General features: G+C 41.1%; 1 protein-coding gene across 1 annotated transcript in view; it reads left to right on the forward strand.

Moving 5' to 3' along the window:
- LOC311234261 (rap1 GTPase-GDP dissociation stimulator 1-B) overlaps positions 1-26010 on the forward strand; it is a 119001-nt gene that overhangs the window by 40521 nt on the left and 52470 nt on the right. Inside the window, 1 exon segment of the mRNA XM_084321398.1 lies at positions 23088-23192. Within this exon segment, the coding sequence (XP_084177524.1) occupies positions 23088-23192 (105 nt within the window).

Genomic DNA, 26010 nt, shown 5'->3' on the forward strand with positions numbered 1-26010 from the left:
AAAAGTACAGAAACAGGTAGAGCAATCTGCAGCAGCGGCAGTCTTCAGTGATGCATGCACCTGGGAAATAGGGAAAAGTTATTTTATTGATAACTTGAATAACTACCAAACTAATATTCACGTGGCAGAGAGGAGATTGAGTCAGAGATATATAACAGAAGGTCATCTGCATAAAGTGAGACTTGTAAATGGCCATGTGTGATTAGAGATGTTTGATATTGACTTTTTTACCGATATCTGATATACGATATTGTCCAACTCTTAATTTCCGATACCGATATCAACCGATACTGATATATGCAGGGTCCCCCCCCCCCCCCCCCCCCCCCCAAACGGAATAATTTCAGGTAATTAACATTACATATATCTTGTCGTGGAATTAACCTATTAAGCCCGGAGCCCTATTTTCTGAAAATCCGACTAAAATACATACCTAAGTAAATGGAATATTGCTACACTTCTACAAGGTCCATTTGCATATTCTTGTCTAGGAACATCTATGGAATGTATTCCCAGAAATATTGTGTCTATTACTAGGCTTGCTTAAATTGTGATGAAACAAAGGAGAATATGAATTATGATTTTTCTTTGCATCTTTGACAGTGAATAACACCATGCTAAAAATGACCAGACATGAACAACTGCCACTGATCTCGTTCAGTGACTTCTTGAGATCATGTGTACAAGAAATTTAAGGAAATGAATAAAGGGAAGATGTTTAAACAGAAGGTTTTGTAGATACAGTACTGAATTCTCCCATCCGGACCAATGCTATTTGAAATATTATTATAGAATATAGAATAGCAGGCTTATAAATGACCTTATTATAGCCAATTCGTACTTTTATGGCTAACGTATTGATGATAATATACATTATAACTGCTGTTGTGACATGGTTATGATGTTTATACTTGAATACGTTTGAAAAATAAAACTATACTTTTGTCAGACAGTCTAGACCAGGGGTTCTCAAACTTTTTTATACCACGACCCCATTTGATTTAGGATTTATTTTGGCGACCCCACACTTAATGTATAGCGTAATTTCAACGTGGAAATAAGGAATATCAAAATAAAAGCACACGTTGTTGAACTTGATCTTGCATATTTATTAGAAAATGAAATTACAGCACTATGTTATCAATGAAATTAATTCATATTATCAACAAAAGCAACGGAATTGTTTCTGTATACACATTTATAAAACGAGGCATATTTATCCAAAATATGTTGCCAGAACATGAAAAGAAAATGCGCTTACGTGCGCTTTGGCGGAGATCCGCTGCTACTCTGAAAATCCGGTCTCACGATGAGAAGGGGACAAGCTTTCTCAGCGCAGCATTACACAACACTGGGTACTCATTCCGGACTGATATCCAGAACTTTGCGAGGGCCTGTTGTCCAGTGAACTTGACTTTCAGTAGCTCGTTACACGAAAGACGAATTACCCCAAAATCTCCACTGATTAACCTGGAGTGTCACTAACGGAGTTTCGTAATCCAGCTCATTATCAGCACATTTCTCTGCCAATCGGTTGTTTTTATCTGCAATGAAAATCTGCGCTTCTTCTCTGAGTTAAAAAAGGCGATTTAATACTCTGCCTCGAGATAGCCACCTCACTTCAGTCGTTCAATGTGGTATAGCAGCTGGTTATGTGCAGAGCCCATTTCATCGCGACCAACCGGCACCGCTTCTGACAACAAACCTATCCATTGCGTGTCCAGGTTACACACAAAAGACCACACCCCCGGCCCCCTCCCGCGATTATACATGCGCAGGATGTAGTGAGATGTGTATTGGAATATTGTGTATCGGCCTCCGTTGATGAAGGGGGGAGACATGGCAAATACACACAGCTGCCGGGTGGAAAACTCGATCGGAGTTTTTATTTTTTTCACTGTCACCTACCCGCGACCCCACTTTGGGTCGCGACCCGTAGTTTGACATACTTTTGACAATAAATAAAATAAGAATTTGTTCTTACTTGCTTGCATGGGTAAATAAAGGTTAAATAAATGTTTAAAAAAAAGAAAAGATTATAATAATAATTTTAAACCGATAGCGATAATTTCCGATATTACATTTTAATGCCAATATCGGTAGGCTGATAATATCGGACATCCCTATGTGTGATGCCTTGGAATTTCTGTTCACTATGTAGCCATAGCTAATGCCTCGATGGCAATGGCAAACAACAATGGAGAAAGGGGGCACCCATGTATCGTTCTCCATTCAAGTGGGAAGTATTCAGAATGCATATTATTGGTTACTACCAAAGCCTGGGGAAAGGAGTACAATAATCGGACCCACGAGACAAAATAATATTTATTATTATTGGGTCTCATTCCCGAACGAATTTACGACCAAAAATGTCGTCTTAGCCAGATTTCTGCCCATTTAAGACATATTAGGGCTGGGAGCGCGAGTCCCCAAATTTTCCTGAGATCAGATTTGATCGTGGCTGAGAGCAGATTTAAGAGTGCTGAGGAGCAGTCTTATGATTGATTGAGTAATTGAAAATTTTATTAACTTGACAGACTGTGTTCTCATAGTGATTCCTTCATGTCAACGCTACAGGCCTCCTTGGAATTAATTACTTAATCATAATTTAAATAAATATGACAATATTTGTACGATAAGAAATTACGCATTTGATGTCGGAAAAATAAATAATATGGATTCATCTGATCACAGGGCAGCTGCTTAACCATATCTGAACCAGCTATTTTGGACAAATGTATAATTACTAGGGCTGTCAGTTTATCGCGTTAATTAGATTAATTAATTACACAGCAAATTATCACGTTATTAAAATTAACTCAAAATTAATTACAATATATATATATTTTTTTATATATAATAAAAAAAAATTATCATTCATTCCATACGAATGTAGAATACACATTTACAGACTTTTTTTTTTAATATGGTCCATTTGCATGTTCTTGGTATCTGATTCTAGGGACATCTATGAATCTCAGGGAATGTATTCCCAGTGTCAGAAATACTGTGGGCTAGATCCACAAAGAATGGATTGCACGGTGCAAGTTGCACCCTTACTTACAATTCATTATGAATTGAAAATGGAGGACCCTGATAAACAAGATGAAAGTCTTTCTCTGGTCTGCATCCCCTTAACAATTGTGTGTATTGAGCCGTACTGTATTGTACCCATTCTGCAATCTGTTAATAACATTTTCATTCAATCAATCAATCTGCGTGGTGATTGATTGAATGAAGATTTTATTTTGAGTAAATTGTAATGAACCAAATGAGAATATCAATACATTTTTTTTAATACATATCTTTGACTGTGAATAACACCATGCTCAAATTGACCAGACCTGAAAAATCTAAGCAAATTAATAGATGGAAGATGATTAAACAGAAGGTTTTGTAGATACAGTACTGAATTCTGCCATCCGGACACATGCAATTTGAAATATGATTATAGAATATAGAATATCAGGCATAAAATGGTTATGCGATTAAAATGCGATTAATTAGATTAATTAATTACAAATCCTGTAATTAATTAGATACATTTTTTTAATCGCCTGACAGCACTAATAATTACTTTAATTACTCAGATATTCAAACACAATTATGCAATTATTGTGAAATGATTGAAAATAATAATTATTTAATGCCTTCTGTGGAATTTGTATTTCTTATTTGTTACACATCTGTTTTAATGATTAATTATATACATTTGAAAGAATGCAGGTCAACATGCAATGTATCCTATTGATTGGTATACAATGGGACAGACCTTTGTTTGATTGATTGATTGATTGATTGAAAACTTTATTAACAGATTGCAGAATGGGTACAGTACAGTACAGCTCAATTACATAAGGGGATGCAGACCAGAGAAAGACTTTTGTCTTGTTTACATCAGGGTCCCCCATTTTCAATTCATCATAACATATATGACACACACGACACAGATAGACAGTACTGCTACATCTATACATTTGCAAATACAGTACTGTTTGTGATACAAAAAGAGTCCAGAAAAGAGAGTACATTTGACATAGAAACTGTTGGAGGAGGTTGGGTAGGAGGGGTGGGTGGGGGATAGACTTACACTGTACAAGCAAAACTGTACATTAGAATATTGACAAAACCATACATGGTCATTTACTGTACGTTGGAGGGGGTTGATATAGCTATAAACCTGCATTCCTTCGAATATATCATTAATCATCAATTAAACTTATATTGAAATACACTATATAGCCTATACACCAACACTCAAGTTCAAGTTCAAGTTCAAGTTCCTTTTATTGCCACACGGCCAGGCCGGTGGAATTCAAGCACGGTGCAGGTGGTAGCTGCGACAATACACCACAAAAACATAAAAAGACACATGGAACAGTACAGTACAGAAAACACCACCTAGAACAAATACATGACAGAAACAGTACAGTACGAAAAACTATGATGACAGTTCAATGTAACCTAGACCAAAGGAAACATAGACAGCAGGGGGTGAATTTAGGAGGAGTTGGAGTTAAGCAATTGTATGGCCTTGGGGAAGAAACTGTTGTTGAACCTAACCGTGCAACTGCCCAGTGACCTGAACCTCCTACCAGAGGGGAGGTGTTGGAAGAGGTGATGAGCTGGGTGCAGGGGGTCACTGATGATTTTGTGTGCGCGTGTGATGGTGTGATGTTTGTGTATGAAATGACAGTGGATAAATAAATAAGAACTAAAGCTAATCGGTGGAAATAGACTGCATTGATATTCCATAACAAGTCTTGTGTGCGCCTACGAATGAACAGTATAGGCTTAATTATGGAATAATAAGCCATACTGCGTTCATTCATTACGCCCGCCGTAGGCTATATATATTATATTTCATTCATTCATTCATATACAGTACTGCGCTCGCGCGTGTGTGTGCGCGCGCGCTGCGGCAGGTGTACCACGAGCTGTATATGATGCCAATACATTAATCTAATCTAGTTTTGATGGCTCGCAAGACTCGCAAAGCACTTCCGCCATTCCATTTTCACACAGCTGCGTCACTAGTTGCCTTATAAGGAGCTCTGGAGGCGTTGTTTTGTATGTGTAATGGGAAATATTAAAGGACTAAAGGATGAGCCGTTTACAAATCATTCTGAGTCATTATTAATAATAATAAGAACGTTTATTTCACCGTGGCCACAAATGAAAGGACAGCCTACAGTCAGAGACAACATGTTAACACATTAGCGTCTGGCCATAGACTGACCCCGAGCGCTTGTTCAGACATATGTTAAATACACAGTTGTCAGTCATAACATAATATCAGATATGATGATGAAGGTAAACAAAAATGGTTCTCAGTCACTGGGAACAACAACAAAGAAGTTATGGCTGGGGGGATGTCAGAGTGTTCTTAAAGAGACATACACACATTAACCAGTCAGGCTGGTCACACTGAAAGTCACGCTGTATAACATGATGTCTCAACACAGATCTATAAGAACATGATAATATATTCCACGACAACTCCCCCGTTTGATAATTAATCACAATCATCACTTCATAAAGACAACAAAAAATATTATCATCCTCAAACCAAAAATAACACAAATTATAATAACTCAGCACAAACTATTTTTATTATCTAAAAACAAAAGGTCCTCTGGATTGACCCTGTGTCACATGCAAAAGAGAAGTTGCCATAACAGCCAACCATCATTAGTGTCTCTTTGCAAATGTCCAGACGGTGGTTGAAGGACTCAATAGTACAGTCCAGTCTCTGATTTTGTCAAGGCCATATTTCTCCCACCACCAAGCTGAAAAATAGAATCACAAAAAAAACCAGGAGAGTATCTCGCCAAAAAGAGCATTTCCCATACAAACTTATTCAAAACAAACAATTCCCATAAAACTCTTTCCTTTAGCGAAGAACAGATAACAGCAAGAAAAAAAACAAAATTTGCAGACTCTTCACAAAGAATGAAATATAAGTCACACATAACCCAAGTTTACCATTGCAATGTACAGCACATTCAAAAACATCTTCATTCTGAACCAAGTTCAGTACATTATTACCTAATATCTCTTAGGATGATACCGTAATATCTGTATATGAGAGAGTGAGCAAGCTACAATAACTGTATCTGTACATGTGTGTATTGTATTGTGTACTTGTACTGTATAATGTTTTACGTTTGTGCATAGGACCCCCTCTATAATGAGATGCTGCATCTCAAGGGGCTATCTTTTCAATACATTCTGACCAAATCATAAGCATCTTTATCAAACCAAAACATCATTTTGAGGCCTCGTACAGCTCTGTTTGTAATGTTTTTCTGTGTCTATGTGAGCTTTGAGATTGCCAGCCCCTTATTAGATACAGAAACATATGGTCAAGCTTTGCACGCGTTGCACTCCGCTTCCAATTAGTCTTGACCGGGACGGTAAATTGGGAATTTTCTCTGCTGTTCATCTGTAGTAATGTACATTTTCGCGTTGTGAGCAGAATCTTAATGCTGGTCGGATCTATGCGCTTCTGTTGTGTGTCTGTGTGAGGCGACGCCCACAAAGCACTGAAAGCGGGGCTTCACTGGGTAACGTCACACGCAACAGGGTATCGTAGTCCGTGCAACGCGCCAGTCAATTTAACTACATGCTATTTTACACAACCGTTTCTGTGCGCGATAGATTCCAGATGTGCGCTTGTATAATTAAACTCTATTTAATTAACCTGTATATCAATATTATTATTATAATTCCCTCTCTGTCTGCTCCAGTAGATTTTTTTCCCCCCTGTCCCTTTAATGCCTCAATCACTCCCTTGATTGCCTTACATTCTTACTCTTACTCGATAACCACTGTGCCCCGGTGACCTAGGCCTTCACTACTCTTACATGACAAGTCACTGTCATCTCTGCAAAAGTCCACAACGAACGCTGGGTTCCTCAGCTCCGTCCTAAATCAACACCTCCCTGCCTTCCCAATCTACGCCACTAGATGGTAGTAGAGCCCTGGAATCACTATTCCCCTATGGGCAATGGAAATTTCCCAGCACTACCCCAGTACCCCACTACCCCCCTAGATGGCGGCCAAACTCAGTCTAGAGTACTCTAGCTGACGTGTGACTCTGGTTCCTGTTCCTATCTCCTCGTGGCTCTGGGCGGCCATCTTGTCTGCTCAATTTTGTTGACATTTCCCCTCATCTCATCTGTCTCTGTGCCTAATGGCTATTCTCTCAAACAAACGGCCCATGCTCCCTCTCTCTGTGCCGGTTGCCTATCTTATCAGCTTGTTGATGTTCTGGCTAGGAATGTAAACATTCTGCCCTGCTAACACGGTCTTCAAAACAAACAATCTGCCTCTCTGCACTGTCGCCTATTTACTCACCTCGTCATAGCAACGACAGGCCCCGCCCCTCTTCTGGTTACTAGGTGCCGCTGCCATGACAACTGCTTATAACCTTTCACACCATTAAAACGTTTCATTACTGTAAAAAACTCCATCGCCCCTCTCTGTTCTGGGCCCACACTCGCTATCAATGTTGTGTCTTAGATTGGAATGTCAACATTCTCTCGCTGGCAGAGCTGCTATTCAGTCACCCTGCTCTACTGAACCACCGTCAGCATGCACTTCGACCTCTCTGGCACCGTTACATGCTACCATCTCCCCCCAATCTATACATCATATACATTGAATTTCTTGATGTGTTAATGTCTAATTTACAACAGTAATACATACATCTTTTTTGCTATTTTATTTTATTTATGTTTCCCTCTAGTCCTACTATAGCCACTGTGCATCTGTCAGTGACAGAGGAGAGTAATAGAGAATATTTCACCGCTCAAACGGTCACCTCCCCCCATATATATATATACATACATATACATATATATATACATATATATATATAGTGGCTTCCTCTCGCCACTTAGGTGACAGCTAATGGGGATCCTTTTAAACAATAAACAACAACAATAAACAATATGACTTGCTGCCATAGTGAAGCGTCTCTTTATATCAGTTTATAAACCAAATATACATTGAAAAACTCTCTGAGGTCCCTGTTAAATATACTGCTTAGTATAAGTACATGGGGTTACTATCAAATATACGGCAAACTGTATTTTAGGACCCTTTATTGCTTCTTTTCAAGCACCCTCTCTCTATAAACTCTCACTATAGACCGCTCTCTATAGATCCACTATAGACTCTCTCACTATAGACCTTTCTCTATAGCCCTCTCACTATAGACTCTCTCACTATAGACCTCTCACTATAGACTCTATCACTATAGACCTCTCTCTATAGACTCTCTCACTATAGACCTCTCTCTATAGACTCACTATAGACCTCTCACTATAGACTCACTCACTATAGACCTTTCTCTATAGACCTCTCACTATAGACTCTCTCACTATAGACCTCTCACTATAGACTCTCTCACTACATACCTCTCTCTATAGACTCTCTCACTATAGACCTCTCTCTATAGACTCACTCACTATATACTTCTCACTATAGACTCTCTCACTATAGACCTCTCACTATAGACTCTCTCACTATAGACCTCTCACTATACTCTCTCTCACTATAGACCTCTCTCTATAGACTCTCACTATAGACCTCTCACTATAGACCCTCTCACTACAGACCTCTCTCTATAGACTCTCTCACTATATACTCTCTCACTATAGACTCTCTCACTACAGACCTCTCTCTATAGACTCTCTCACTATAGACCTCTCTCTATAGACTCTCTCACTATAGACCTCTCACTATAGACCTCTCTCTATATACTCTCTCACTATAGACCTCTCTCTATAGACTCTCTCACTATAGACCTCTCACTATAGACTCTCTCACTATAGACCTCTCACTATAGACTCTCTCACTATAGACCTCTCACTATAGACTCTCTCACTACAGACCCACTCACTATAGACCTTTCTCTATAGACACTGCACTTCACTATTCCATCTACACTCTGTTTGCCACATGTATTCCCACTGTACTGTATTTGTGCTGTATAATGATAACACATTCGACACTTAAGTATGGATAAATTCTATGTATTGATCACAGACATGTAGGATAGTTCTATGTATCGATCACAGACATGTAGGATAGTTCTATGTATTGATCACAGACATGTAGGATAGTTCTATGTATTGATCACAGACACGTAGGATAGTTCTATGTATTGATCACAGACATGTAGGATAGTTCTATGTATTGATCACAGACATGTAGGATAGTTCTATGTATTGATCACAGACACGTAGGATAGTTCTATGTATTGATCACAGACATGTAGGATAGTTCTATGTATTGATCACAGACATGTAGGATAGTTCTATGTATTGATCACAGACATGTAGGATAGTTCTATGTATTGATCACAGACATAAGTGTTAATTTATGTAAAGAGAAATGTCCATCGTCACTAATTTCTGAGTACTTTACACCCCCACTCAGAACTCCTACAGAAATAGTATTTTGGTGGCTGGTACAATGTGATGATGAGCAAAGACAGTCCAGCTTCTTAAGGCCTCTGCATGCTACAGCAAATTCAAAGCAACTTCGACACAACATCGACAAAGCAACGGTGTTGCAGACACTCTACCTTTATGCTTCTGCAAAATCAACGCGCAGCCTATGTAACATTGTACCCCGTATGTAGCTAGGTTCCCTAGATAGATGACGCTTCCCTTCTCAACCAACCCATTGATAAAAGCAGAAAAATAAGCATGATTTTTACTTCCGGGCGGGGGGTTTCAAAATAAAAGAGCGAGTCTAAAAGCACCGTAAATACGTTTATTTTTTACAATATCTAACGTTACACGAACCTAAACTAATCTAAAGTTAGTTTAGGTTCGTGTTAACGTTAGATAATGTACAAAATAAACGCATTTACGGTGCTTTTAGACTCGCTCTTTTATTTTGAAATTCCCCGACCGGAAGTATTATAGTGTCTGTTGCTAACAGCTTAACTTTTGTCAGCAGGTTCTTTGCTTTTTAACGTAACTTCATTCGTTTCCAATGGAGAGGAGAGAAAGACCGGCTCACATGCAGCTCAAACTACCTATTGGAATAAATTAATTGATTGATGTTTAACTTGTCCCTGTGTGTGTCCAGTCATTTCGACTAGCAAACGTTGTATTTAACGTTAAAGTTACCTCAGGATACCATTGTATTTAGTTGGTTAGCTATGTAGCTAATGTGGATAGCATTTTGTATAGCACCAATGCTAGCTGGCTGGCTACAGCTTTATTTACTAAATTATCGAGGCTTTTTTATCGTCAAGGTAAGAGAGGATTTGTCATGATCAACTGAAGGCGTATGCTATGGAACAATATGTGCTTGGGTTTTCAGAAAAAGGCCAGCTATGTGACGCTAATTATTTAGCATCAACGCTGGCTGGCTACAACAATGGCGGATGGTATTCTCTGCGAGACCTATATTATTCTATGACAGCCCCGCCCCCATTCGCTAACCAACCAATCACTGCTACGCAATATCAACACAACGGTTGTTTAGGTTAGATTTTGGAGACATGTACGCAGATTCCTCGCAACACAGTCTACAAGACCCTAAACAACAACCGCGCTGAAATCGCGCTGATGTTGTGTTGAAGTTGCTTTGAAGTTGCTGTAGCATGTAGAGGCCTTTAGTTCAATAACAAGATACTAAAATGATGTAAATTCACCCATGCCAATGTCAACACATACAAACTATGCAGATAAAATAGCGGCACCCCTCCCCCTCTTCTGTATTGGGGAGAGGTGATAGCAAACCCTGCGCTATAAAAATAATGCCACTTAGCCGGTCTCGACTAGGAACATGCATGGATCAAGCCTGTTCTAAATAAATCTGATAGGGTTTTTCAATGGAAATATCTAATGAAAAAAAAATTGCATTTCAACCAGAATTGTTTATCCCCTGTCATAACGTGCCTGCATGTAAACATGTGTGTGTCATATACTCTGCCTGCCATCATCATGTCCTCAGGTCGATACCTTCCAGCCGTGCCCCCCAGCCAATGCGCTGCCGGCTCCGTCCCGCCTCACAACTCTGCTTTCCTCCGTTTCGGGATGCTCTGCCCAACGGAAGCTGTGAGAAAAGTCCTCACCAGGGCTAACTGTGACTGCCCGACCGTCCAATCTCCTCGCAACGAGGCAGTTGTCGTGGCGGGAGGGCCGGTAACGCACCCGGGAACCTGCAGACGGGAAAGCACCGCCGTGGGGGAAGAGAAATAAAACAAAGTGTCAGGTTGCCCACAACCTCCATTTTAACACGCTTATTTTCTCTTAACACTTTCAGTGCCACTCACGAGATTTCTCGGTTTTTTTTATAGGTGGTTGCGTGCCACTCACGAGATTTCTCGGAATTATTATTATTATTATTTTTTTGCGATCTGAAAAATTATTGCATCACCCGAGCCTACCCGAGTATAGCCGAGGGGCGCCGGCGATCACTGTGGAAAAAAGCGCCCCCTGTCGTCTCCCAGATGACATAAATGATTTTGGAATGGACTCAATGAAAATGAATGGGGAAAAAAATCCGGTACTCCACATTTTCCAGTTCACTGATCCAGCCGGGGTTACTAGAGTTCATTCTGGAGCCTCAGATCCCCGCGGATCATGGAGTTCTACTGTATCGCGTTGGATCCATACACGTATCGATTTTTTCGAATGGTGATCAGGAATTGGAATATACCAGTTGGATACCATCTGATGTCAGGTAAGGACTCTATGTTATCAGTGGTAGGATAATCAGAGTAAGTTTGATGAAGTTATAAGCTGTTTTGTGAAATGTCTTCTTTCGGTTTCACTGTAAAAGTCCGTGAGGAAATCAACGGAGCGATTATCAGTGCGCGGCCGTAATGTGCGTGCGTGCACGTATAATATTGATCATCTAGCGTTTATTTGAAAACGATTCATAAAAAGGCCGACGAATATCAACGTTGTGGAATATTCCACTAAAAGACGATTTTCATAGAATGCTCCAGAATGAGCTGTTTTTTATATCAAAACGGGGGCTTTTCTAACTGCTCTGAAACGGCAACGATGCGATAAAAAAACAATCTGCCTTCACAGCACTGACTGGAAAATAGTCTTTGATAATGCGATGGGGGCTGGTGCGAGCATGTAAGACGTGCTTTTCGCCGCTCCGCCGGTTTGTGACAAACTTCAATTATAAATAGTCCTTTAACTACGTTTTTTCTTTTTGGACTTTGGACACTGGACAACGTATGTTCATCTACCAGTCAGGCAGACTTTTCGACACTTTAAATCGTCCATGGGTCCTGTTAAACCCAAATTAAGGACGACGCGTGCAGGACAACAAACAATCTTTGATCAGCCACCCGGGCCACCCCCACCGCACGCGCCAGCTGCTAACATGACCAGCGGCAGCGCCTTTGATCTAGGGGCCTTACAATCAATGCTGAACTCGCTGAAGGAAGATATTTGTGGCAGAATTGACTCATCGGCAACTAACCTGAGAGCTGAAATCCTTGCAGTGCGCACGGAGCTGGTGAATATTACTGAACCATTGCTGCTGAAAATAAATGAACACGGGCAAACTATCTGCGAGTTGGAACGTGTGACGAGCGACCACAGTGACCAGCTCTCCTCGCTTGACTCCACTGTTAAGGAGCTCACGTCACAGGTGAAATTACTAACCGACAAATGTGAGGACCTAGAGGGGAGATCGAGGAGGAACAACCTTCGACTCGTGGGGATACCTGAGGGCTCGGAGGGTCCGCGGCCAACGGAATTCATCGGCCGCCTACTCAAGAACCTACTGGGCCTGGATGATGAGCCCCTACTCGACAGAGCCCATCGCATTTTGCGGGCTAAACCCAAAGAGGGAGAGACGCCTCGTCCGCTCATCATCAGGGTCCACTTCTTTCATCTCCGGAACGAAATCCTACGTCGGGCCAGCGCGACCTCCCGTGACACCCCTCTACTCTTCCAAGGCAAAAGGCTCTCTATTTTCCCTGATTACACCGGCGCTGTTTCCAAGAAGAGGGCTGCGTTTGGAGGAGTGAAACGTGAACTCCATGCCTGTCCTGGTATCAAGTTTGGGCTGATGTTTCCTGCGGTTCTGAAAATCACTCTGCCGAGTGGTTCAACGCACACGTTTGAAGACCCGGCCGCCGCCTCGACTTTCATAAACACTAAACTCAGAAAAGCGGTTCCCCAGACTGTAACCATCAGCTGAACGGCAAGTTCATAATTTATATCCATATGACTGAGCATATACAGACTATTTCATTTTGGGACTACGATATTTCACAATATTAACATTTGTCACTTAACCACGGAAGGGGTGGTGTTTATCTTTAGAGTTAGTAATAGGAGAGGGCAGGAGCTCCGGGCACCACACCACACGCGTATCTCAGCGGGAGATGCTTCGGCGTGAGGGGGGAGGGGGGAGGGGGGAGGAGGGAGGGGAGAGGGGGGAGGAGGGAGGGGGGAGGAGGGAAGGGGGAGTAATGTTGTCTGTATCAGTTCTTTTTTATTTTGGTGTACTTGGCTTGGTCGCCCTATTGCAGTTTTATTTTATTGTTTTCAGTGTTTCTCATTTGCGGTGTACCCAGCACATCTATTCATTATCTTGCCGGTATTATGACCCAACCTAGATCAGCACAGCGGTCGGGAGGTGTACTTAGGTTTTGCAGCTGGAATTGCAGAGGCCTAAATCAACCGATCAAATGTAGTAAGGTGATACATCATCTTCAACATCTTGGCGCTAACATTGCTTTCCTTCAAGAGACCCACTTAAAGGGAACGGATCATATCAAATTAAAGAGGAGATGGGTGGGTCAGGTTTATCATTCGTCATTTCAAGGGAAATCCAGAGGGGTAGCCATTCTAATCCATAAATCTGTCAACTTTGTTTACTCCGATATTATCTCGGATCCTGGCGGGAGATTTGTGATAGTTATAGGACGGCTGTATGATGTACCAGTAATTCTGGCTAATGTATACGGCCCCAATTGGGACAATGAGAACTTTTTTCAAACACTGTTTGCCAGGATACCTGATATGTCAACACATTATCTGATTCAGGGGGGAGACCACAATGTCTGGATTAATCCTAGATTAGATCGCTCATCACCCAGGAATAGTGTACCTTCAAGATCTGCCAAAATCATTCATGCCTTTATGAATGAATTCAAGGTCTCTGACCCCTGGCGATTTTTAAACCCACAAGGAAGACAATATTCTTTCTTTTCACATGTTCATCAAACTTATTCTCGTATTGACTTTTTTCTGATTGATAATCGACTCATCCCATCACTACACTCCTGCTCTTATGAAGCGATCGTATTGTCGGATCATGCTCCAGTGCTTCTGGAGTTGTGCTTCCAGGAATATAACAACTCGCCACCTCCCTGGCGCCTAAATTGCCGTTTATTGTCAAATGAGAATTTCGTTAATTTCATACACAACCAAATCGATTTTTTTATATCGACCAATAAGACCCCTGAGATTTCAGCATCTTTACTATGGGAGACATTGAAGGCATATCTGAGGGGTGAGATAATCTCATATAGCGCCTATGAAAGGAAGGATAGAAAAAGACAGATGAGTGACCTGACTAAGCAGATTAGTCAATTAGATAACATACATGCTACTCAACCATCCCCGGATGTCTATAAAGAACGTCTCTCCCTCCAAGCTAAATTTGATGTCCTCTCCTCTGCTTACGTGGAGGATCTACTGATTAAATCCAGACAGACGTACTATGAGCATGGAGACAAGTCTAATAAATTATTGGCCCATAAGTTACGACAGGCCTCTGCCTCACATCAGATCCCTCAAATCCAGACAACCAATGGTTTAACTACGGATCCCAAGCTAATTAATGAAGAATTTAAAAACTTTTATTCCTCCTTATATACATCTGAACAAACCTCTGACCCTTCTGCCTATGATAATTTTTTTAATTCATTGGATATACCACAGATAAACCCGGAGGCTGCCACAGGGCTGGAGGGACCAGTCACGATAGATGAGCTCAGAGAGGCCGCCTACTCTATGCAAACAGGGAAGTGTCCGGGGCTAGATGGTTACCCTATAGAGTTCTACAGGAAATTCTTTGATAAATTGGCACCCATTTTAATTGACATGTATGCAGATTCATTTAGGTCACTTAAGTTACCCCCATCCCTTACTCAAGCCTCGATTTCTCTGTTGCTAAAAAAAGATAAAGACCCCCTATCCTGTGGAAGTTATCGTCCTGTCAGTCAGTTGACGGTAGATTTAAAGCTTCTATCAAAGCTCTTAGCTATGCGCTTAGAACCTGTCCTTCCCACTATCATATCTCCAGACCAAACAGGTTTTATCCAGAATAGATATTCATTTTCCAACATTAGACGTCTCTTTAATGTCATATATAGCCCTTCCTCCACAACTAGCCCGGAGGCTGTCATCTCACTAGATGCGGCCAAAGCTTTTGACCGTGTGGAGTGGGGATATCTTTTCGACACATTGAAAAAGTTTGGACTGGGGGATAACTTTGTAGCTTGGGTGAAATTACTTTACACCTCTCCCACTGCCTCAGTAAGGACTAACAACACACGTTCAGCACAGTTCCATCTACACCGCTCCACGAGACAGGGTTGCAATTTGAGCCCACTCCTGTTCGATGTTGCCATTGAACCGTTGGCCATCGCACTTCGATCAGACCTTCGTATAAAAGGTATAATCAGAGGGGGTGTTGAACAGAGGACCTCCCTATATGCAGATGACCTGCTTCTATACGTGTCTGACATCTCCACATCTATTCCAGCTGCACTTGACATATTCACCCGATTTGGCCGTATTTCAGGGTATAAACTAAATTTAGACAAAAGTGAACTTCTTCCATTGAATGCAGAAGCTCGAAGTTATCCACTGCATAACTTCCCATTGAAAATTTCCCCCCATGGCTTCAAATATCTCGGTATCCAAATTAGGGATACATTTGGGGACCTATTCAAATTTAATTTTGGCTCTCTACTGACTCGATTTCAGGAAGATTTTGAACGTTGGTCATTATTACCTCTCTCTCTTGCTGCACGTATCAATTGCGTTAAGATGAACTCTCTCCCAAGGTTTTCTTATCTTGTCCAGTGCCTGCCTATCTTTCTTCCCCACTCATTCTTTCAAAAAATTGACAGCCTAGTGTCCAAATTTATTTGGAATAACAAAGTTCCCAGAATTAGTAAAGCTCTATTACAAAGGAGTAGATCTCTGGGTGGCATGGCTCTACCTAACTTCAGAGCCTACTATTGGGCAGCCAATCTCAGAATCATACAGCAATGGCTACAGTCAGACAAACCTCTGGTGTGCCCTATGTGGGTTGACATCGAAGCCTCATCTGTCAAACCTGCTTCACTAACCGGTCTTATACATGCCCCCATTAGTTCTCCATTGGCCCCCTACTTCAAAAATATAATCGTTAAAACTACATTCAGAATTTGGAATCAATTCAGACGCCACTTTGGGTTTAAAACTCTATCCCACTTGGCCCCGATAGCAGCTAACCCTTTATTTCACCCCTCATTGATGGATGGAGCATTCTCCTTATGGGCCTCACTCGGTATTAAAACACTAGGTGACCTATATATAGATAATGTTTTTGCCTCCTTTCAGCAATTATCAGAGAAATATTCAATCCATAGCCGACATTTCTTTCGGTATCTACAGATTCGTAGCTATGTCTGTAGCATTAACCCTATATTTCCCAACCTTCCAGAGGTAACACCCATCGACTCCTTTTTAACCCCGATGTCTTCCATCAAGGGCATGATATCGACTATGTACAATCTCATTCTCTCCTTATGTCCAACCACAATACACAATATTAAAAGTAAATGGGAGGAGGATTTAGAGGAGGAGATCTCGGATGACATTTGGGTTGACATTCTACGTCTTGTTCATTCTTCTTCTATTTGTGCAAGACACGGGCTGATACAATGCAAAATTGTTCATCGAGTACACCTGACGAAAGTCAGATTAGCCAAAATGTATGAAGATATCGATCCTATATGTGATAGATGTCATTCGGCCCCAGCCACATATACTCACATGTTTTGGACATGCCCCTCCTTGCACAGGTATTGGACAAATATTTTTGAAACCATCTCGGGAAGTATTGAGACAAATCTTGAACCAAATGTATTGACAGCGCTTTTTGGATACTCCCCACCTATGTTATCACTTTCAAAGCACAAAGCACACATTGTGGCATTTACCACTCTACTGGCCAGGCGGCTGATTCTGTTTAAATGGAAGTCCGCTGCTCCCCCCACTCACCTTCACTGGATTAGAGACATACTATACTTTATCAAACTTGAAAAGATAAGATGCACTCTGAGAGGTTCTTCATCTATGTTCAAGAAAACGTGGGGTTCATTCCTTGTACTTGTGGATGATGTACAGTTCCATACTATTCCAGAATAACAATTTGTATGCTGCTTGTTGGTATTCATCTGTGTGAACGTTAACTCAACGTGAGTTATTTGATATACCGGATATACATTGGAGAAGCATATTTGGGTACCTAAACATGTGCTATATATTTGATATACTATGTATATACGTTTGAGACGACTGTCGAGCGACCAAGTCAGTGTTTGTTTGTATTATTATTTACTTTTGAACTCTGTTTTATTTTTTCTTGTTTTTTATTTTTTTATTTTATTTTCTTCTGTTTAATGTTGTTATCTGTTCTATGTGGACAATGACAATACAACAATGTATATATACAGACATATACTTATAATGTCTATGTCCTCAAAAAAGTATAATAAACAAAAAAGTGAAAAAAATAAAAAGATAATGCGATGGGCAGATTAGACACATAGCCATAATTTAAAACATAGATTAGGCGATATTAACGTTAACATTGGCGCCGATGGTGGCATTCAAGCGGTAAAACGGAAAACCAGGCGTGGCGCTGAAAGTGTTAACAGACAAAAACTAAACAAAGCAAAATAAAATATAATACGCGGCAAACAAAAATAGTTTCCTCTAAATTGTCCACATCCTCCATCCTTTCACACGCTTCTTTTTTCTTAACAGACAAAAACAAAACAAAACAAAATAAAATATGTGGTAAACAAAAAATGTTTTCCTCTAATCACTTGGGGAAAAAAGCTCTGTGAACAGCGTACTAACAACGCCCCTACCTTATTTCTTTTCAGAAAAACTGCAGTTTGACCAGATAGGTGGTAGAAACTAATCATACAACACAGCACCTGTCTCCTATCTTTTGGTATTCCCCACGCACGGCCTCACTTCCCGCCTCCTTGTGAAAGAAAAACAACCAAAAAACCCCAGAATCAGTGCCTAAAAGACAACCCACGCCTAAATATCGGGACTATTGCATGAACTAAAGTAATTCCCACCATACCCACAGTACTCTTTGCTCACGCCTATTATTTCGGATACAAATGTAATTCTCGCCTAATTATCGGAACGTACCTTTTAATTCCAAGTGTTCAGAGGAAAACAAGAGGGTAACACAAAAAGAAAAACAACATCATGTTTTAGTGTTCGTCCCCACCTGGACCCAGAGACTCAACAACTCTAACAATACTATGTTCTAGTGTTAGACACCATCTAGACCCAGAACCCCAACATAACTTCAAACTCACACACGCATCCACATGGGTTTACCTGCCAGAGTTGACAAGACAGTCGGTAGACAGGCGTCCCCCTTCTCCTTGATTTTCCTGGAGGATTGAGGCAAGGGATATTATTTCTCCCCTGGATTGCTCGTCGGCAATCACCACTCTGTGTCATTCGCTGTCTGGTCAATCTAGACACCCTAATCTAATCGTAACATAACTACTTTATAGATGCAAAACAAAAACGCTTTAAACAGAATGCCAACAGCTCACCGAATATTCCCCACGCGTTCCCAAGGTTCAAGCCGGAGGTGACAGCCAAACGGACTGCGCAGACGGTCCTCTCCCCCCCCCAGTGCGCGGAGGAGTTTGAGACAGGGCAGCGCTTCCCTGGATTCCCAAGATTCACCCTGTCTGCAGAATCCGTCCCACGGCCACCTCGACACCCATCGCTTTAAAATCTAATAAACTAGTTAAAAAAATATCCCATAATTTCACTCGTCGCCATCTGTAATGGGAAATATTAAAGGACTAAACGATGAGCCGTTTACAAATCATTCTGAGTCATTATTAATAATAATAAGAACGTTTATTTCACCGTGGCCACAAATGAAAGGACAGCCTACAGTCAGAGACAACATGTTAACACATTAGCGTCTGGCCATAGACTGACCCCGAGCGCTTGTTCAGACATATGTTAAATACACAGTTGTCAGTCAAAACATAATATCAGATATGATGATGAAGGTAAACAAAAATGGTTCTCAGTCACTGGGAACAACAACAAAGAAGTTATGGCTGGGGGGATGTCAGAGTGTTCTTAAAGAGACATACACACATTAACCAGTCAGGCTGGTCACACTGAAAGTCACGCTGTATAACATGATGTCTCAACACAGATCTATAAGAACATGATAATATATTCCACGACATATGCAAATGACCTGAACGGGAACGCGCGTTTCGAGTTTAAGACAGAATGCCATTCTCCAAGCAGATATCATATCATATCATTTGTGCGACCGTTTCAGCCACTTAAGACATATTACCAGCACGTTGGGGACTCAGAGTGAACTTGTCATTGATTCTGTCTCAGTGGTTCCAAGATAAGTCTTCCAGAATAACTCTTTGAAACATTTTAGGGAATGAGACCCATTATTATTATTATTATCCCAAAACACTTTCTTTTAGCATAAAGAATAAATATTGCCACTCTACCCTGGTAAACGCATTTTCCGCATCTAGCAATAAAACTAATTCGGGAGAGTGACCAGGTGGAGAGTAGATTAGCTCAAGGAGTCAGCGTACATTGTAAAAAATAATGCCTGTTGTAAATTAATTCCAGTCTGGTCATTGGAGATTAAGTCTGGAATACAAACTGTTTTGAAATCAATATTTAACAAACTAATTGGTGTCCTTGAATCACAGAGGATTGATTGATTGATTGAACATTTTATTAACAGATTGCAGAATGGGTACAATACAGTACAGCTCAATACACACAATTGTTAAGGGGATGCAGACCAGAGAACGACTTTCGTCTTGTTTACATCAGGGTCACCCATTTTCAATTCATCATAACATATATGACATACATACTAGGGCTGCACGATTAATCGTTTTTTAATCGAAATCGCGATTTGGAATGATGCAATTATCAAATCGCCAAGCCTGCAATACATTTTTTTTTTTTTTTTTTTTTTTAACCAGGAAGTCCCATTGAGATACAAGATCTCCTTTGCAAGGTAGACCTGGCCAAGATGACAGCAATAACATTTGCAATACATCACACAGCAATAAAATGTGTGATACATCACACAAGAACATAATAAATGTGCATGTATACAATACATCACATGTAAACACAAAGCAGAATAGTCTACATGATAGTAAAAGTGTATAATACAGGGTAATACAGTAATTTTGCAGTTGGGACCCGACTACAGAAAGCAGCAACATGCTTCTTGTAATTTTTTTTAAAAATATGTTATAATCGCATCGCAAATCGCAATCGCAATATCTGTCAGAATAATCGCAATTAGATTATTTCCCAAAATCGTGCAGCCCTAATACATACATGACATACAGATAGACAGTACTGCTACATCTATACATTTATGACATACCAGATTTACAAAAATACAGTACTGTTTTTGATACAAGAAGAGTCTAAAAAAGAGAGTATATACATTTGACGAAGAAACTGTACATTGATTGGAGGAGGTTGGTAGGTAGGAGGTTGGTAGGTGGGGTGGAGGGGGGGGGGTTGGGTAGGTGGGGTGGGGTGGGGGGGAAACTGTACATAGGAGGTGGTGGGGTGGTGGGGGGGTAACTGTACATTGGATTATCGACGAAACCTTTCTTGGTCCCAAGAAGAGGGTCTTGTGTATTATTGGGTTTAATAGGATATTTATTGTACATTGGAGGGGGTTGGTTTCGAATTGCAGTCTCTCGTAGGTGCTCTTTGAGAGTGGTTTTGAAAGTGAGTAGTGATTCACATTCCTTTACAGCTGTGGGTAGGGCGTTCCACATTGATGTGGCATAATTGCGAAACGTGTTTAGTCCCTTGTTTGAGCCGAATCTGGGTTTAACATGATTTGTGGAGCTCCCTCTGGTGTTGTGGTCATGGTATTCACTGACCTTTGGGAAGTATTTTGACATGTACATGGGTACCTTAGTCGTGTAGTGTATCTTGTAGACCAGGCCCATTGCAAGTTGCTGTACTCTGTTGTCTACTCTAAGCCATCCTAGGTTGTCAAAGTGGGCAGGGGTGAGGTGGGTTCTAGGAGTAAGGTCAAGCAGTAGTCTGACCAGTTTGTTTTAAGATGTTTGTAATTTAGTTTTTAGCGCCTTTGACGTGCTTTGGTACCATGAGGTGCAAGCATAGTCATGGTACCCTTGAATGAGTGCTCCTGCCAGAGTCTTCAGGGTATTCTTGTTTACCAGAGAGGAGATCCGGTACAAGAATCGAGTTTGTTGGTTGACCTTTTTTTATTACATTGGATGCCATTTTGTCACAGGACAGATTTGCCTCTAGGATGGAACCTAGGTATGTAATTTCATCTTTCCTTGTGACAATATTGTCACCCACTGTAACTGAGAAGTCGTCGGCCTGGCTGAGTTTGTTATTTGAACCGAAGAGAATGGACTCTGTTTTACCCAGGTGTAATGATAGTTTGTTATCAGCGAGCCAGATGCAGATTTTGCCTAGATCCGAGCTGAGGGTTTTTTCTTTAGTGTTATACTTATAGGTGCCCCTAGATCATTATTAAAACTATCATCTACTTTTGGATGGTTTAAGTGGTCCAGTGAATTATTATTCTCCCATACATCTAAACCGCATTCTGATTTATATAGTGTTGAATACAATTTAACAAATGTTTTAATGTCTTTTGGGTCTGTGAATATGTCACCAGAAGGAGATTTAATTTGTATAATTAATCTAGAGGCTGCCGAAGAGCGTGCTTGTTGTGCCAGCAGTCACACAACCATCTAAATTTCATTGATGCAAAATGGACAGCATGCAGAGTGAGCGGACCTGAGTCTCAGCTAAACAGGGGAGACGAAAGGAAAAGGGGAGAAAAAGAACAGCAAAAAAAAAAAAAAAAACATTTTGGAGCACAGGTGTCCACCCCCAGCCACCCCCATTACACTCCCCGTTTAGGCACTTAAAACAAAACTGCACTTTTATATGAAACTGTAGGAATGTAGGAATGTTGAGTCACTCATTATTCCGTCTGGAGCAGTTCTCCAAATCAACCAGTTTGGTCTTAGCAGTAACATTGTCCTCAAATAGGTTGCCATGTGCCTTCTTCAAATCTGTTAGCCTGTCTAACTGTTAACCTGTCCTTCTCTCGGGAGTGCAGGCTTTCTGAGCTTTGGTTTCATTAGAATTAACCAAAAACTGCAGTATTAGTTAAGTACTCACTGTGTGGTATGTTTCAAATAATAATAGGCAGTAAATGTGAATAAAAGAGCAAATGTAGCAGACCCTCTCTGGTTTGCGTCAAATCCATCATCCTGCAAACCAGAAGCTCCTCCTGTGTGTGTTTTTTTTAACAACGTTCTGTTATATTCAATTTCCTTTCGTTTTTTTATTTATTTAGTATATATAGTGATATAACTAATGTATACATTCATATGACATAATTGTAGCATAGATATGCTGTACATGACTTCATTTTGCAATACAGGGTTGCATTATGCAACTTATTCGTGACATCACACATGCAATTCAGATTTCTGGGAAGCACAGAGAAGAGGAGTTAATCATCAATCACCAGTGGAGGGGATCTTTAGTAACGAATTGGATATTTGGTGTGTGTGTTTGGGTGTGCGCTCGCTCGTGTGTGTATACACAATTAAACCAGCCAAACCTAAAATAGGTAGAAATGGCTTAGACTCCACTGGGACACTTGTTTCCAACGAGGTCCTCATTGGTGGACAATTGGTGGACTAAAATAAAGCATTTAAAACATGTCTGTTGCAGACTCTCTGAGCGATGCACTGAAGGCCATCACAGTCACCACGGAGCTGATCGAAGAGGAGCTGAAACCTCATATGGACACTCTGTTGACTGCACTGCTGGACAAGAGTAAGTTACACACACACACACACACACAAACACACACACACACACACACACACACACACACACACACACACACACGCGCACACACACACACACACACACACACACACACACACACACACACACACACACACACACACACACACACACACACACACACACACACACACACACACACACACACACACACACACACACACACACACCAGTGGCGTTGCGCAATATGTCGGGGCCCCCCGCCGGCCTGGGTGGGGAGCTTACTGCCAGGCATGCGTTGCTCATGGGACGAGATTGCACTCCGTGCAGAGTAAGATTTGAGCAAAGATTTGAGCAGAAGCGTGTGCACGCACACAGGAATGCGCTGCACTCGCTATAAGTACCCACCTGGGCTACTTTGCATATCAATAGCGCCGGTCGTCAGGTGTGTTAAATACGTTCTCAGATACATTCACACCTAACTTGTGAATGATATGTGTTACATTCCATTCGTAGAGGCAATTAGGCACTGTCTTTAGTCTGTGCTCAAGCAAGGGGACATTTAGCGCGCGCACGTGGCGCCATTAGCGTGCGTGCAATCACAGTTGATATCAGGAACGCACCGCTGCTTACTGCCGATGCATTCTTCAGTAACGTTAGAGTCAGTCTACCTTTGCTGCCTGCTGGAACAATGATGTTCTTTTTCGTAGCTTTGCCGTCTCCTGTTCGGCTTTCGCTCTCATCTTGTTTTTCTGAGCACCGCTTGGACATTTGCGGCATTTTTACCGGCGCTTCCCGCTGTGTTTTGAACGCTGCCAATGAACATTAGTTATCAGCCTAGCCCTATCGCAGGTGAGCAAATCATAGCGAGATGCATCCAGCTGCAGCCCCGCAGAACCATACTGGGCTCCTCACACTGTCTGCGCCCTGTTCCCGCGCGTTACGAAATCTAAGAGGATAGTCTACAGTGGGGGCGGGGCCCCCTAAGCTCCGGGGGCCCCCCCGCACCGCGGGGGGTGCGGGGCCGGGGGCCTCCACTACGCCACTGACACACACACACACACACACACACACACACACACACACACACACACACACACACACACACACACACACACACACACACACACACACACGCATCTGTGTTCTTCTTGTTATGTAAGTTTGCTGTGTTTTTTTTGGAGCTCCTATTTATGTGCTGTAACATGAATTGCCCAGTTTGGGACATACTAATAAACTTGACTTGACACACACACAATTTTTAAAAGCCGTAGAAACAAGTACTATAACTATATATTATATTGCACACCTGCTCCAAAAGGTCAATACTGTGGGTTCTAATTTAAAAACATTTTAAAATATTCATATATTCCAAGCTCTGACATTAACTGCGCTGTCATCTCTGCAGGCTACCGTCTCATTCTGACTCCTGCAGTCATCTGTTTCACACACTTTGTGGTGCGATATGCTCAGCTAGCCCTGGGATACAAGGACAATGTCACATCTCAAGTGGAGTAGCAACTGCAGTTATCTATCTCAGTCATCTGTCTCCAAGCAGTGTAATAAATGCAGCAATGAATCAAGCATGCTAGTGTAGCACTTGTGTCACTAACAGTAACAGCTGTTTGCCACGGACCAGTTCTAGGTTCGAGTGAGGAGAGGAGTAATATACCCAGTAAAAGGAGTAGTAGACCAGAGACAAGGTTATAACAGTGACCGGTATTTATTCAACTAAACAGCAGCGCTAGCAAGACAATTGCAATAACATACAATGAGTAATGTGAGGTAGTGTGAAGTATCCCTTTTTTAGGTTCTTTCTTTAACCACTCCTTCTTTCAGGAGGGTTAGTTCGATATCTAGTTATAGGTTGATTGAATCAACACATTCGGTTCGGATGACTCCTTCTCTCAAGAAGGTTAGTTCGGTATCAAGTTATAGGTTGATTGAATCAACACATTTGGTTCAGACGTCTCTGAGGTTATCATTAGCTAAAAGCTAGGTTTAAGGTTGGGCATTAGATGTATCCCTTCTTTGTGAGTTAACTCGTTATCTTTTCTTCTGCAGGTGCAGATCAGTAAACTTTATATTAGTTCATAATTTCAGTAAACTCTATATTAGTTTATCGTTTTCAGTTAGTAGGTAAGTATTTAAACATATTAATTTAAACCTTTAAGTATGCAGGGAATGCAAGTACCTTATTAGGTGCAATGAACCTTTAAACTCTTCCTTTGCATGTGTAATTCCAACAAAGTACCAATATAAATCTTTCAACGTTAACAGGAATGCAAGTACCTTATTAGGTGAAATTATCCTTTAAACTCTCTTTTTTTACAGGAGAACCATCAGCGATTCAACTATAATCAATGTGTATGGGTGAATTGACCCTTTAACTCTCCCTCTTTACAGGAGAAACATCAGTGGTTCAAGTATCTTATTGGGTGAATTGACCCTTTAACTCTCCCTCTTTACAGGAGAAACATCAGTGGTTCAAGTATCTTATCGGGTGAATTGACCCTTTAACTCTCCCTCTTTACATGAGAAATATCAGTATCCATATATACCATGCTCCTTCTTTACAGGAGAAATATCAGTATATATACAATGCTCGTTCCTTACAGGAGAAATATCAGTACCCATATATACAATGTGCATCAATCAAATACAAAATACAATATCAAAATACAAAAGGTGCAAAGGGTACAAAGGCCCTTGGAAGTCCTTGTGATTCAAGTTCAATCAGGTCGTATCATAGAAAAGGATATGAAGGTCCGTGGAAGTTCTTGTGATTCAAGTTCAATTACTTAGTTAATTCCTGATCCACTTCCTCACTGGGAGTGAGAAAGGC

Source organism: Notolepis coatsorum, assembly GCF_963971535.1.
Source record: "Notolepis coatsorum genome assembly, chromosome: 9".
NCBI classification, from domain to species: Eukaryota; Metazoa; Chordata; class Actinopteri; order Aulopiformes; family Paralepididae; genus Notolepis; species Notolepis coatsorum.